General features: G+C 38.8%; 1 protein-coding gene across 2 annotated transcripts in view; it reads left to right on the top strand.

Moving 5' to 3' along the window:
- NFX1 (nuclear transcription factor, X-box binding 1) overlaps positions 1-13,744 on the top strand; it is a 64,671-nt gene that overhangs the window by 44,410 nt on the left and 6,517 nt on the right. Inside the window, exons 22-24 of one of the 2 annotated variants that reach the window (XR_014689787.1) lie at positions 4,463-4,608; positions 10,634-10,731; positions 11,484-11,602. Coding sequence is in view for 1 of the 2 variants with exons in the window: in XM_084510052.1 (XP_084366178.1) it covers positions 4,463-4,608; positions 10,634-10,735; positions 11,490-11,565 (324 nt within the window). In the remaining variant the exon portion in view is untranslated. Of the gene's footprint in view, positions 1-4,462; positions 4,609-10,633; positions 10,736-11,483; positions 11,603-13,744 lie in introns of both variants that reach the window. The other variant, XM_084510052.1, reaches the window with a different exon arrangement.

Here is a 13,744-nt window from a genome sequence, read left to right as displayed (position 1 = left end):
GTTTTAATGCATCAGTGGATTACCTTTCATTTTTGTGTCTCCGTCAATAAAGCTTTAATCGTCAAACACAGTATTTAAAGGTTAAGACTCTGAGGGTGAAAGCCCTAGGTTCATTCAGTCCCTGTAGTGGGATTTGCTTTCATATCTGTCGAGTGGATGCTCTTTGGCATTTCTGTGTGAGGTAGTCCTCTTCCTCCTATAAGGAGACTGGGATTCAGCCTTAATAGACTCCAGTATACCTAGAGAGGTCGGTTCCACAGACAAAATCATAGGCATGTAGCAAAAGCAGAATTCTGCCTTTGGGCCTGTCTGGTTAGTGTACTACTGGCTTGCTGCTGCACAGTGCTTGACCTGTTGCATGCAGTTGGAAGTATAAACCACTCTATCCTCAGCTGTCCTTAGCTCAAGAAACATAACTTTCTGTAGAAAGTATCAATGTCCTTCCCCGTTCTCTGCCGTAGGACTGCATATGTTCTACTTTAATCACCTAGTTTTATTCCTTTCCTTTTGTGTGGTGTTTCTTAAGCAATCTCGGTGCTTGTCCACCTGTCTAATATTCTTACCTATTTTTTCAATATTGGAATGAAAATCCGAGAGGGATTATTTGTGTCTAATTATATTCAGGCCCCTCCAATCTCATTTGCTAATAGATTTGTAGAATAATTGTTATTAGCTAAAAATAACTTGCCCAACGTTGTTTTGACTGTAGTTATCCTATTTTATACCTTTGTATACTGCCTTTATTTTACACACCTGTACGGAGAAATGTATATGTACACATTTGTATATTTGATAACTGGATATACCAATATATATTCCCAAACCAACAGCCAACCAATATGTGTAATATGGTACAAAAAAGGTGACTATACGTCTTGAATTAGTAATATAGAATGGATTAGTGACATAAAATATAGTGGAACAAGAGAACAGGAGAGCTCAAGAAAATCTCTAAGGTTTAGTTCTCAGCAGTAACAAAGTATTTGTTAAATAACAATTCTACAAAACAGACCATTGAGTGTATATTAAAAAGAGCCTCCATTGCAGAAGAGGATGAAAAAAACAAACAAGCTAGCCATAACAGTCCTTCCCTTGTCTGACCTAAAGGGAGAATTGGTCAATGTTCATTTAAGCTTCTGTCATGATGAAGATGAACCAGTTAGGCCCACCTGACAATTCAGTACCTCAAGGATGAGTTCTGCACCCACTTGCACCTCAGGCTGTTGGGAATTGCTATTCCATAAGGTACAAGAAGTTCCCAGAAGTCAATTTATATTTCAAAGGGGAAGAGATTTTTTTCTGAACACCAAAAACAAGTTACACAAGTCTTATCATTTGGAGTCTGTACGTTATGATGCATGTCCAGGTAAAAAATTATTTTCATGAATTCTTCAGTAGGCAAACTGAACAGTTACCTGAGGAGTCCCACCATAATCTTTGTTCTGTACCTGAAAATTCTCTATTTAGTTACATACTAAGTTTCGCAAGGCTGTCAAATTCCTCCTTGAACTGCTTAGATTCCTGATTACCAGTCATGTTCCCTCTTGCAACCACAGGTATTTGTAATGTGTTGGAGATGTCTCTATGCCTGGTAAGTGTTATCACTGCTCTTCATTCAGACCTGTTGCCCAGCCAGACAAGTCAACTCCCACTTCTTATGTATCCAAAGACTGGATTAATATGTTTGACATGGCATTATGCAAGGAGACTGTGCTTAGTTGTTCTTCTGCCAAGATCCCTAAATCTGTCTTATGCTTGAGTCTCTGTTCAGTTGTTTGTTTACCATGACTCCTAAATCCTTTCTGTCTTGAGATGTGACTTGTGTTCTTTGTTTCTAGATGTTAAGCTTTACTTCCTTGTATTAAAAGTATTTTGCATGCTGGTCTATGAAGCATTCAGGTAGCTCTGCCTGTATCAGTACTATGTATTTTGTACTGATTACTGTTACTTATGCTTACACATTTTTGTTTTGACTTGTTTATATTTTTGCACTGTTCCTTTGGATACTAATTTCAGCTTAACTGGATAAATGCGTAATGAAAAGGATTCTGATGCTTTTTGTCAATTTGTAATTTTGTCATTTTGTAAATACACGCTTACATATTAATACAGTTAACTTTATCTGTCATTGTATGACTTTGCTTGCTTCATGAATATCTGTTCCCCTAGACTCATTAGTGTGTATTAATCTAGCACAGCAGAGTTGTCACTATTGACATGTGTAAGCAGACAGGACAGAAAACATTCATGTCATCCAGCTCTGTCAGCACATAGACAGAAATTCTGATTTTTTTTGAGCCCAGAATCATCCCTTTAAACATCATCCTTCTAAAGGTACAAAATCTATAGAGTTTTCTTTATCCAAATGTTTGTCTATATGCTGAAAGTGTTGTAGTAGGTGGAAAGTTTATTACTGTTTATTGCTAAGTAACTCTGTCCAGACAGTATGTGATTATTCTGAAGACTTGTGGAAAAGATTGACCACCACTTCAGGTCTGGTTACTATTCATAATTTAGCTACTTAATGTTCTGAAAGGAGGCAGGTATAAACCATCCATATACAGGGCAGGTACACTGTGCCTTTAATGTTTATCTTCCTCTGTTAAATTCATCTGTAGCAGACTATATCTAGGTGACTGCAGCAGAATGAGTATTCTCTTTGTCTCAATGGAGGGGATGAGTTTCATCCTCATTCTGCCTTTCTTAGTAAGAACTGGTGAACAAATGTTTTGCGGAGTTGAATAGTAGAGAAAAGGACTATGACAAATAGGATTACTGTTAAGTAGCATTCCTCCTTTACAGTAATACTGATTTACAGAAACACTGTAAAGGACCCAAGAAGAAGTTTCAAGAACCTGTGTTGATTCCTGCAGTTGCTTGAATAATTTCCAGGAGTATTCTTTTTGCTTAATCTAACCAGTTAAAGATTATATCAAATTAATAGTTTCCTAGAATATTAAAAAAGAAAGAGTACACAGTACTGTGTCAAAGTTACTTCTGGCAGCACTGTGATCGTGCAATAATAGACTTGAACAGACTGGAATAGATTTGTGTGTAGTTTAAGATTTATCAAAATTGTCCTTTTATTACATTCTAAAATGGGGTTCTGTGCATCTTAATGATTTGAAGAGTTTTCACATGACTTGTAAAGCAACTGCTTTTTAACATAACAGTTCTCCTTGTGCAATCCGAAGGTGTACTAATCAGACATTTGTATTTGAACGTTTAACGTAGCCTGTCAGAAGATGTCTTAGAATCATTCAGGTTGGAAGGAGCCTGCAGAGGTAATCTAGTGCAGCTCTTTCTTGAAGCAAGAACCAACGCTGAACTCAGCCCCTGAATGAATGGGCCTTATCCAATCAGATACTGAAGAAGTTTGCTAAATCCTCTCTGGCTACTCCAAGGGACCTTCTACTTCATGTGCCTAAAAATGGCTGACGAGAGGCTGTGTTTTTTTTTCGCAGGCTTTGAAATGTAGCTCATTGTCCTGTAGTTCTTGTGTTGTCTGTCTTGCTGTTCTTGAAAACACAACAGTTGCCTTTCTCCGATCATTAGGCTCCTACCCCCGATGTCTGTAACCTTTCAAAAGTGATAAAGAACAACACATACTCCTAGTCTCTGTGTTGTTAAATGTACTGCATCCAGTCCCGGAACCCTGTACAGGCTGGGACTTCTCTTGCAGTCCCTGACTCAAACGTTATCTAATACTGGCAGTTTGTCTTCTTGAACCCTGTTGATAGCCCCAAAGACCTCTGAGACCTTGTTGGTGACAACCAAGGCAAAGGCTGAAGCACAGTGTCTTGAAACCCCGAAGCAGACTGAGTATCTTACCCTCATCTGCATCTGCTGTTGTTAAGACACCCAGTCCTTTAGGAAGGAGAGACGCTTTTATTTTTTTCTGTTCTTTCTTTGACTGTTGATGTAACAATTGTTGTCAAATCAAGCATTATCAGTTTTTGTTCACTGAAACTGAAACTACAGTTTTGTTGCTATTTAATAACATCAATAGACTTTATTACGTGGCAGGTTTTCCAGATATATCGCTTATTTGGTAGAGAGAAGTGATAACTAAATCTGATGCCTTTGTAGCCACCTGCTGTGTATGTGCATTGTAAAAACCAGTTTGAAAAAGAAAAATTCAGATAAATTATACTGCTTCTTTGGGATGTAGACAGAATAGATGTATTCAGGATTTGTTTCGAACTTAAATGTACACATAAATGTGTGTATGTATGCTTTGAGGTGGGAACTAAATGGTTGTTTTTTAGATGATTTTTTTTTGCCAATACTGATGTATTAACATTTTGTAGGACTACTTTGTCATGGTGGCAAAATTTTAGAGTTAGAAATGCTTTCTCTTTCCCACACACCTTTCCTTTCTGCTTGCCTTTCTTTGCTTGCTCACTCCCTCATTTTATATATTTATATATATATATTATTTTTTTTTCTTTTTTAATTTCAGGGCAAGCATACAAAGAAGAGTCATTGTTACCCACCAATGAACAGGGATCATCGCAGAATCATCCATGAATTAGCTCAGGTGTATGGCATTGAAAGTGTGAGCTATGACAACGAACCAAAGCGTAACGTTGTTATCACTGCAGTGAAGTATGTAATTCATTTTGTTTTCTAGTAACTGTGTATGTTTATATCACTTAATTGAATGAGTTTGTTTACAGTACAATTTGCAGCATGCAGTAGCTTCCTTTTAAAAGTTTTTAAAGCAGTTTTAACATTTGATAAGCTTCTGTTTCCCCCTGGTTGAATACATCTTCAGAGAAGAAAACCCAATTAAAAATGAAAAAGCTAAGAAAACAAGATTTTGCAAGTCTGTTTTCCGTTTGGCTTAGCAGTAACTTCTTGTCTTTTTGTCATCAGCTAAATTTGACAGAAGTATCAGGGATGATAAAAGTAATAAAATTTTATGAATATTCATGGCTGGATAGAGAAGTCACATCTAAATTTGCACCTTCTTTGAAGAAGGCTCGTATTGGAACTTCTCTGCACACCTGAACCTGCCACAGAAAGTCCTATCCTTTCTTTTTTGTTAATGGACAAAGTTGGAAACGGATTACTGCAAATATAAAAGATGTCTAAGCAAAATTAGAGATGCTTGGAGAGGGCATGTAGAAAGAAGTTCATAGTATAAAAGGAAATGAAGGGAATATAGCTGGGGGAAAAGCAAGGTTATTGACTGGAGAGTGTGGCTTCCTTGATTCTTCTGTCACTGAGCAACATATTTAGTTTAACATTGACAAATTTTAGTTCAGCACTGTCAAATTGTGGTTCTTTGACAACTCATTTAATTGGTTTCTAACTGTAGATGTTGGCTATAGTTAAAAAATTAAAAAAATGTTACCATCCCTGCTAGTTACAGTGCCATGAGCTGCTCCTGAGCCTGTTATCCTAGTTAGAATCTTGATCTCTTTCAATAAAGATGGGACACTACTTTAAGGTAACTCTTTATGTTTCTGTGAACCAATTTAAGGTATCTCCCTTTTCCCTACAAAAGAAGGGTGAGAAGAGAGACCACATTTGAAAAAGCTTCCTCAGAAAAAGCAAGGGGCTGGAGGATGATGAGAAATTAGTGAAGAGGAGGAGAAAGTGTCAGAGAAACGAGTAGGACAGATGATGTTTAAAAAAAAAAGTCATTGTATGCTGAAACTTTAGAATGGGAAGCCTTCTGTAGTGTTAGAAGTTGCATACTTGCTCCTTCCCTTTTGTTGTTTAGGGAAGATCATGCAGTGCAGAACACAAATGCTGCACTTTTACTTCTGCTCTTATAGACACTGAGTGCTATACAACAGTGTTTTTCAGCTGCGTAGCAATGTTTCCTAATTGAATTCATCCAAGGATTCTTTTCATTTTAATTTTATTTCAAGTGGCAAAGACCACTTCTTCTAGACATAAAACTCATTGAAGCCTCAGACAATTGATAGCTCAAGTTCTAGGATGATATTTTTAGAGTATTTCGTAGAATAGTTTAGTTCAGAAGGGACCTTAAAGATCACCTAATTTCAACCCCCCTGCCGTGGGCAGGGACATCTCCCACTAGACGAGGTTGCTCACAGCCCCATCCAGCCTGGCCTTAAACACTTCCAGGGATGGGGCATCAAGAGATTGTCTGCACAACCTGTTCCAGTACCTCACTACCCTCTGAGTAAACATTTTTTTCCTAAAACCTAATCTAAATCTTCCCTGTTTTAGTTTAAAGCCATTACTCCTTGTCCTAACACTATATGCCCTGACAAAGAGTTCCTCTCCAGCTCTCTGGTAGACCCCCTTTAAGTACTGGAAGACTGCTGTGAGGTCTCCCTGGAGCCTTCTCTTCTGTAGGCTGAAAAACCCCAACGCTTCATCTTGTATTTGTAGTACAGGCGTTTCAGCCCATTTGATCATCTTTGTGGCCTTCCTCTGGACTCGTTCAAATATGTCCATGTCTTTCTCATGTTGGGGGCCCCAGAGCTGAATGCATTTTCACAACAGCTTCTTCAAATCCAGAGTCTAGTCAACACAAAGCCTAAATGGTTTGATTCAGTTTGTTTCATCCTGTTTTCAGTATTCCCTGCAGATTTCTTTTAGGGGCATTTCCAAGTATACATAACAAGAAATGACACTAGGCATTTTTCCTACTCTTCCCTGTTATGTCACTGAAATGGTAACATCACCATACAAGTTGGATCAGAGGAGTGAGAAAAGGTATCCTTGGTGCTAAAGAGAGTTCCTCTAGGCAGATAATAGGCTAGGAGCAAGCACCATGACTACTTTGCCATCAGCAAAATGCACCTGTCATCATTCCACAACATTGGTATGAGATGATCATGTTAGCTGCATTAGAATCACTGATGTACAGCATTGCTGATGTCTAAGCATATAAAGAACATTCCTAGTGGTTCATCTTAAGTGCCTTTCTCCATGCTTCCCTGCTGGTTGCCTTTGTAGTCACCATCTTTTTGAGCAGTTGCAATACCAGATTCCTTCTGATACAGGATTCCTTCCGTGGGGCAGTACCGTGTTAAAAGGTTATGTGCAGACTGGTATGGCAAAAAGGGGAAGAGGCTTATTTTTGGTGTTCCTTCTAGGAACAGCATTTAATTTAATGTTTATATATAACTTACATATGTAGGTGAGTATATAAATATATCTTTATATACAGGCTTATATAGATTTTTAGAGAGATTTAATATATGGTTAAATTTTAATGCATAATTATATGGTTAATATGTTTAAATTACTTTAGTATGTTATGGCAGTTTTCTGATAAAATAATTGTAGGATTTTTTACCTCATAATTTCCATGTAAATGCAGCTTTAAGCTCAGAACATTATTCAATAATAAAAAATACAGCGTAATTATTAAGTGTTTTGGTCACATTAGATAAGTGTAAATTCATTTACTCCTACTTTGCATTCTAAGTTGGTTTGTCAGAGACATAGTAGACTGTTAAAAACAGTGAGAGATACGGGTTATCTTCTTGAAAAAAGCCTGGAAAGGTACTGCAGCGTTATCTCAAAGATACCTGAAATCATAGCCCGAGTAGAGAACGCATATTCTCTCTTTCTTCTCTCAACAGACGAGGTAATGGGCACAAATAAAAATCATCAGGTTTGAAACAGTTGCAGGAAGAAGATTCATACAATATGTAGCAATTGTGGAATGGGTTGCTCATAAAATCAGTGACTTGCTGTATGTAGGAATAAACAATGTTAGAGCATATATATAATTTAATGTATAGTTACTCGTCTGCTATTTTCCTTGTACATATTCTAGTGGTTTTAAATATAATGGTACTTGTGAGAATAGAAGAATGGGAAAGGCTAAGGTTACCTTAAATTATAAAGTCATAAATGGGCATTCAGGCAAATGTTTGTTTCCAATGTGGAATAAAAGTTACTGTTAAGTTATGAATGCAGTGTAAATAGGAGGGCAAGAATGAAGGACAAGAAGCAGCATTTTTTCGCCTGTTCAGAAATGGAGAGGCCAAGCTAATTTATTCTCCATATAAAAAGTAGCTAGCCAAAAAATGTATCATGTGCAAGCAGTACTCAGAGAACAGTCTACATCTCAGAAGGTAGGGAAACATTCCGAAGAAGAAGAGGCATTCAGATATAAATAGGAAAGCAGTGCTGTTCAGTGTACCAGAATGGTGGTGGAAGGCCTCTCAGTCCTGCAATTACATTGAAACCGTGACTGAAAGTTGAAATAAAGCAAACTCACTCTTGAAAGTGACTCGTAGGAAATTTTTAAGACATCTCCACAACCTGTTAAAGACAGAGTTGCGTGTGATACTTATTTTGAAAAATTTTGGCTTAGATGCCTTTTTTGTAATAATCTTTCAAAGCAGTTTCCATTTTTTTTTTATATCCTTCCCCTGTCTCCAGCCAGTGCAGCCTTTGGATATGGACTGTGCAGTACTGAAGTTGTGCTTCATTTGCAGCCGGTACAAGCCTAGGGACATACTAAAGCATACTGTCTTCCTGCATTGGAGAAAATACTGCCCTGCACCATGGCCACAGGGTGGCCCTTGTATTGCAGAGGGCACAAGCACAAATGGGATGCTTCATTGTACGGTTATGGTCGCATTATAGACCTATGTGGAGGGCAGGAAGAACTGTTTATTTGTTTGTTTGTTTTTTTCTTAATGCATATCATTTTTCTGGTCTCATGCACCTGGGCTAACGGGTGAGGAAGTGGCAGTGTATTGTGAGGCACTGGCACAGGTTGCCCAGAGGAGCCCCATCCTTGGAAGTGTTTAAGGCCAGGTTGGATGGGGCTTTGAGCAACCTGGCCTGGTGGAGAGTGTCCCTGCCCGTGGCAGGGGGGTTGAAATCAGGTGATCTTTAGGGTCCCTTCTGATCCAAACCATTCTGTGATTCTGTTATTGTTCCTTGGAGAGGACTGCTTCACAGGGGCCTAGTTTTAGTGCAGAGTGATGAGTAAGTTTAATGCGACTTGCTGCTTGAGGTTAAGAACGTGGCTCCACAGCATTAGATATTACAGAATCACAGAATCACAGAATTTTCTAGGTTGGAAGAGACCTCAAGGTCATCGAGTCCAACCTCTGACCTAACGCTAGCAGTCCCCACTAAACCATATCCCTAAGCTCTACATCTAAGCGTCTTTTGAAGACTTCCAGGGATGGTGACTCCACCACTTCCCTGGGCAGCCTGTTCCAATGCCTCACAACCCTTTCTGTAAAGAAGTTCTTCCTAACATCTAACCTAAAACTCCCCTGGCTCAACTTAAGCCCATTCCCCCTCGTCCTGTCACCAGGCACGTGGGAGAACAGGCCAACCCCCACCTCGCTACAGCCTCCCTTGAGGTACCTAAAAAGAGCGATAAGGTCGCCCCTGAGCCTCCTCTTCTCCAGGCTGAACAAGCCCAGCTCCCTCAGCCGCTCCTCGTAGGACTTGTTCTCCAGGCCCCTCACCAGCTTCGTCGCCCTTCTCTGCACCCGCTCAAGCACCTCGATGTCCTTCTTGTAGCGAGGGGCCCAAAACTGAACACAGTACTCGAGGTGCGGCCTCACCAGGGCTGAGTACAGGGGGACGATCACCTCCCTAGCCCTGCTGGTCACGCTGTTCCTAATACAAGCCAGGATGCCGTTGGCCTTCTTGGCCACCTGAGCACACTGCTGGCTCATATTCAGCCGACTGTCCACCATCACTCCCAGGTCCTTCTCTGCCTGGCAGCTTTCCAACCATTCCTCTCCCAGCCTGTAGCTCTGCTTGGGGTTATTGCGCCCCAGGTGCAGGACCCGGCACTTGGCCTTGTTAAACTTCATGCAGTTGACCTCAGCCCATCGGTCCAGCCTATCCAGATCCTCCTGCAGAGCTTTCCTACCCTCAAGCAGATCGACACACGCACCTAACTTGGTGTCATCTGCGAACTTACTGAGGGTGCACTCGATGCCCTCGTCCAGATCATCGATGAAGATATTAAAGAGGACCGGCCCCAGCACCGAGCCCTGGGGGACGCCACTAGTGACTGGCCTCCAACTGGACTTGGCTCCATTCACCACGACTCTTTGGGCCCGGCTATCCAGCCAGTTTCTAACCCAACGAAGCGTGCGCCAGTCCAAGCCAAGAGCAGCCAGTTTCTTGTGAAGATGCAGTGATCTGTGACCATAGACCTTGATGCAGCCTACAGCTTCCTCGTGAGGGGGAGAGATGAGGAAGGTGCTGATCTTTTTTCTCTTGTGGCCAGTGATGAGACCCAAGGGAGGAATAGCATGAAGATGCATCAAGGGAGGTTCAGATTGGATATTAGGAAAAGGTTCTTCTCTGAGAGGGTGGTTGAGCTTTTGAGCAGGCTCCCCAGGTAAGTGATTGTGGCATCAAGCCTGTTGGAGTTCAAGAAGCATTTGGACAACAATCTCAGAGAGATGGTTTGATTTTTAGGTAGTCCTGTGTGGAGCCAGGAGCTGGACTCGATCCTTGTGGGTTACTTCTGTTACAGGATATTCTGTGACTATATGAAAATTAAATAGTTATGTAGATGAAATACAAATATGAACTCAGACACTGGTACCACTACTTCTAAACGTAACTCTTTTTTTGCCCGAATTTCTAAATGAATATAAATTCCTGTTGAATAAAATAACTTTTTTTTTTTTTTTTTTTTTTTTTCTAGAGGGAAATCCATTTGTCCAAGCAATACTTTAACTTCTGTGCTGGATAAAGAAATGCAGAACAGGCCTCCACCTCCTATTCCTCATTACAAACAAACAGATAAGTAAGAAATGTGTTTCTAAAATGGTGTTCTTCAGTTTTGTGCTGGTTTGCTCAAGGAAGAGTGTTCATGAACTTCAATTTTATGTTCCCTGAGTCTTTTACTCAACTTACATGCTGCTGCGGAGCTTGCAGCCTGCACTAAATTTTTCTGTCCACAGAAGTAAACCTGAAATTAAATGCTAACAGAATGTAGGATTGACAGTGATATAAGAGTAGTATTAAAAACAAATATTATGGACCTCTCTTTTTTTTTTTTATAAAGATTAGATGATTGAGAAGAGATTAATGTTTTGGAGGTTTGGGTTGTTTTATATTTTTAACTTTTCTGTGTAAAAGATAAGTAGTGTCTTACTGGCATAAAATAATTTATTAGGACAGTTAGTAAATATATTTTTATTTATGTTTATATTTTATTATTTAAAAGCATGTTTAGCATTTAGTCTTCAGTACATTAGTGCTTTTGCAATAAATATTATAAATGATAGTTTCTGGTAAAACTCAAAAACAAATTGTATCAATTCAGCCATGCACCGTTATACGTTAATTTGATAAAGTATATATTTTTTCCCCAAAATCATAGTTAAATGTTTTCTGAAGCATTAAGATATTTCCATTAGAACATAATTTAGAACACCCCATCTATCAATGCAGTGTTCATATGCACACTGAGACGTTATGGGAATTTGTGACTTCAACCTACTTTTATCTTGTGTTTCATGCAGAGTGAGTAACATCTAATATTCTTATAATTTCAGGAGTAGTGGAAGCAGTGGTTTATCCAAACCATTAAAAGAAGAGCCAGTAATTGACTACTTCGATGTCCAAGACTGAAATGGTTGATGTAGAATTACGATGCAGAAGCTTACAGGTGAAGATACTAAATTATTGTGCAAGGCACTTTTTGGTTACCTGTCAAATGATCAGTTGTTCAGCATGTTCATGATTTAACATCTACAGTTAGATTGTGATACTTTACGGTTTACATCACTGCATAACTGCATAATACTTAACAGTAGTATAATTTTTTTCAACCTGTGTTTGCTGCATTTTTTTTTATCTAATATGCTGTCAGAACGATGTAAATTTCCATCAATGCCTTTAAAGTGAGAGAGCTGATAATCAAATAGATTCTTTTGAGTAGTGAGAACAACAATAAATCTTAAAGATTTACTTCAACATATCTCACACAATTTAAACTAAACCAGGAATAATCTTTGTTAAAAGCACTAAAGAGAATATTCTTAAAGCATTTTCATATTTTTATTAATTTGTATCCATGTTAATGTGGTAAATTTGGTAATTTTAGTTACTCCTTTGCATGGACTGAAATACAAAATTTAGTCAGTCTTGAAGTACAAGTATATGCTCTAAACGCCACTTAAGAGCACAGGTTTCTTTTGTATCTGAAGAACCAGGATTTGGGGAAGGTGGGGAATTAAAGCTTATTTTGTTTTACCTCAAATTTGACATTTAAAAAAAAAAAAAACAAAAAAAAAGACATCATTATTAATGTTATTCAAGACCTTGAACAAGATAAGCTTTTATACATTATTTTGGTGTTCTATTTGATTTAGTTTTTATTTAGATATGTTAGCTTGATGGTCTTGGGTTTTTTGCATGGTTTTTGTTAATGGTTTATTACTTTTTTCTGTACTGTGCAAGCTTAAGGGAATGTGTGAAAAAAATATTATCAATCTGGAACAATTTTTGTAAAATTTGTAAGAACATCTGTCTCTTTGCCAGTGGAAGGTATTTGTTGCATGGGAAATGCCATGAACAAAATGGGATGGTGGTATAAACAGTTTAACAGTCTCTCAGATGGTGAATTGTTTCCAGATCACGAGCTAAAGCGGGAGAGAGGTGATTCTGAGCAGACCTACAAAGTGGCACAGTTCTTGACTTTGAGTGATACACATTGTCTAGGGGAGATGGTCCTTTCAATTAATGACTTCCTTAATTCGGCACTGGTTTGCTGTTTCTTGTTCCGTGTGGCTACATGCAGCACTGGAGGCGAGTACCCTGTACAGCATCAGGCGCTGCTGCTGTTCAAAGTTGCTTAGAAAAAAAAGAAACAGACCTCATGGAAGCCTTGGTGGTTTGGGTTTCAGCTAGCTTACTATGCTGTAGTGGGAGGTTTGTAGCCAAGAAAATGAAAGGCAGTGATCCATGTTTAAATTTACATAGTTACGAAACCGTGAGTCTTATACGTGAAGCATTCTGCGGCTACATTTCATCCTGAACATCCGGAGCTTGTGAAACAGTGAATAGCAAAGTCACAGATGATACCTGCCCCTTAAATCTTTTCAGAATTAAAACTTATGTTATTGCATATTTTTGTGTGTTTATTATTTCACATAAAAGAAAGTCGTACGTGTTTCTAAATGTTTCAAATGCGTGTCACCAGTTACCTTCTGGTAGAACAGTTACCAGAAGGACTCTCATTTCTCAAGACTGTTCAGGCTTTTAATTTGTTCATAGTAGTTTAAATTACTTACTTAAATTGCTTTGTCTTACTTTTTGTGAACAAAAATTAAGAATAAATTAACAAAGCTTATAGTACCCTGATTTTCTAAGTACACTATTGTTTGATCCTACAAGGCATACTGCTTTGTGAAGTTCAGCTAAAGCTAAGGAAATAAGTTGCTTAGCATCTTTCCAGGAATCTTTTCTTCAATCCCATCATTGTGAGGAATGTATCTATTCCAGTGCTTGCAGACAAGTGCCAGTTCACTGTGGCTAGACAAAGGCTAATTCCTGTGTAGAAACCCAGAGCTATCTTATGATAGCAGTGTTTTCAGGATAGTAACTCCAACAGGGAGAATGTATCTAGTTACACTACGAGGGTTGGTTCTGGACAGTAACCTGCCACACATGTCCAGTGAGCTGAAAGTGTAGGTAAAGTGAGCCCCAGAGTATGTGTGGCTAATGGAGTTGGTATTCTGTAAGCAGACCTAACACACAGACACACACACACACACAGCCTAAGTGATTTAGTTAATATTAAACAGCA

This window comes from Aythya ferina (assembly GCF_964211825.1).
Source record: "Aythya ferina genome assembly, chromosome: 2".
NCBI lineage: Eukaryota > Metazoa > Chordata > Aves > Anseriformes > Anatidae > Aythya > Aythya ferina.
Note: the sequence above shows the minus strand (reverse complement) of the source record. Positions and strands in the feature narration are given on the sequence as shown.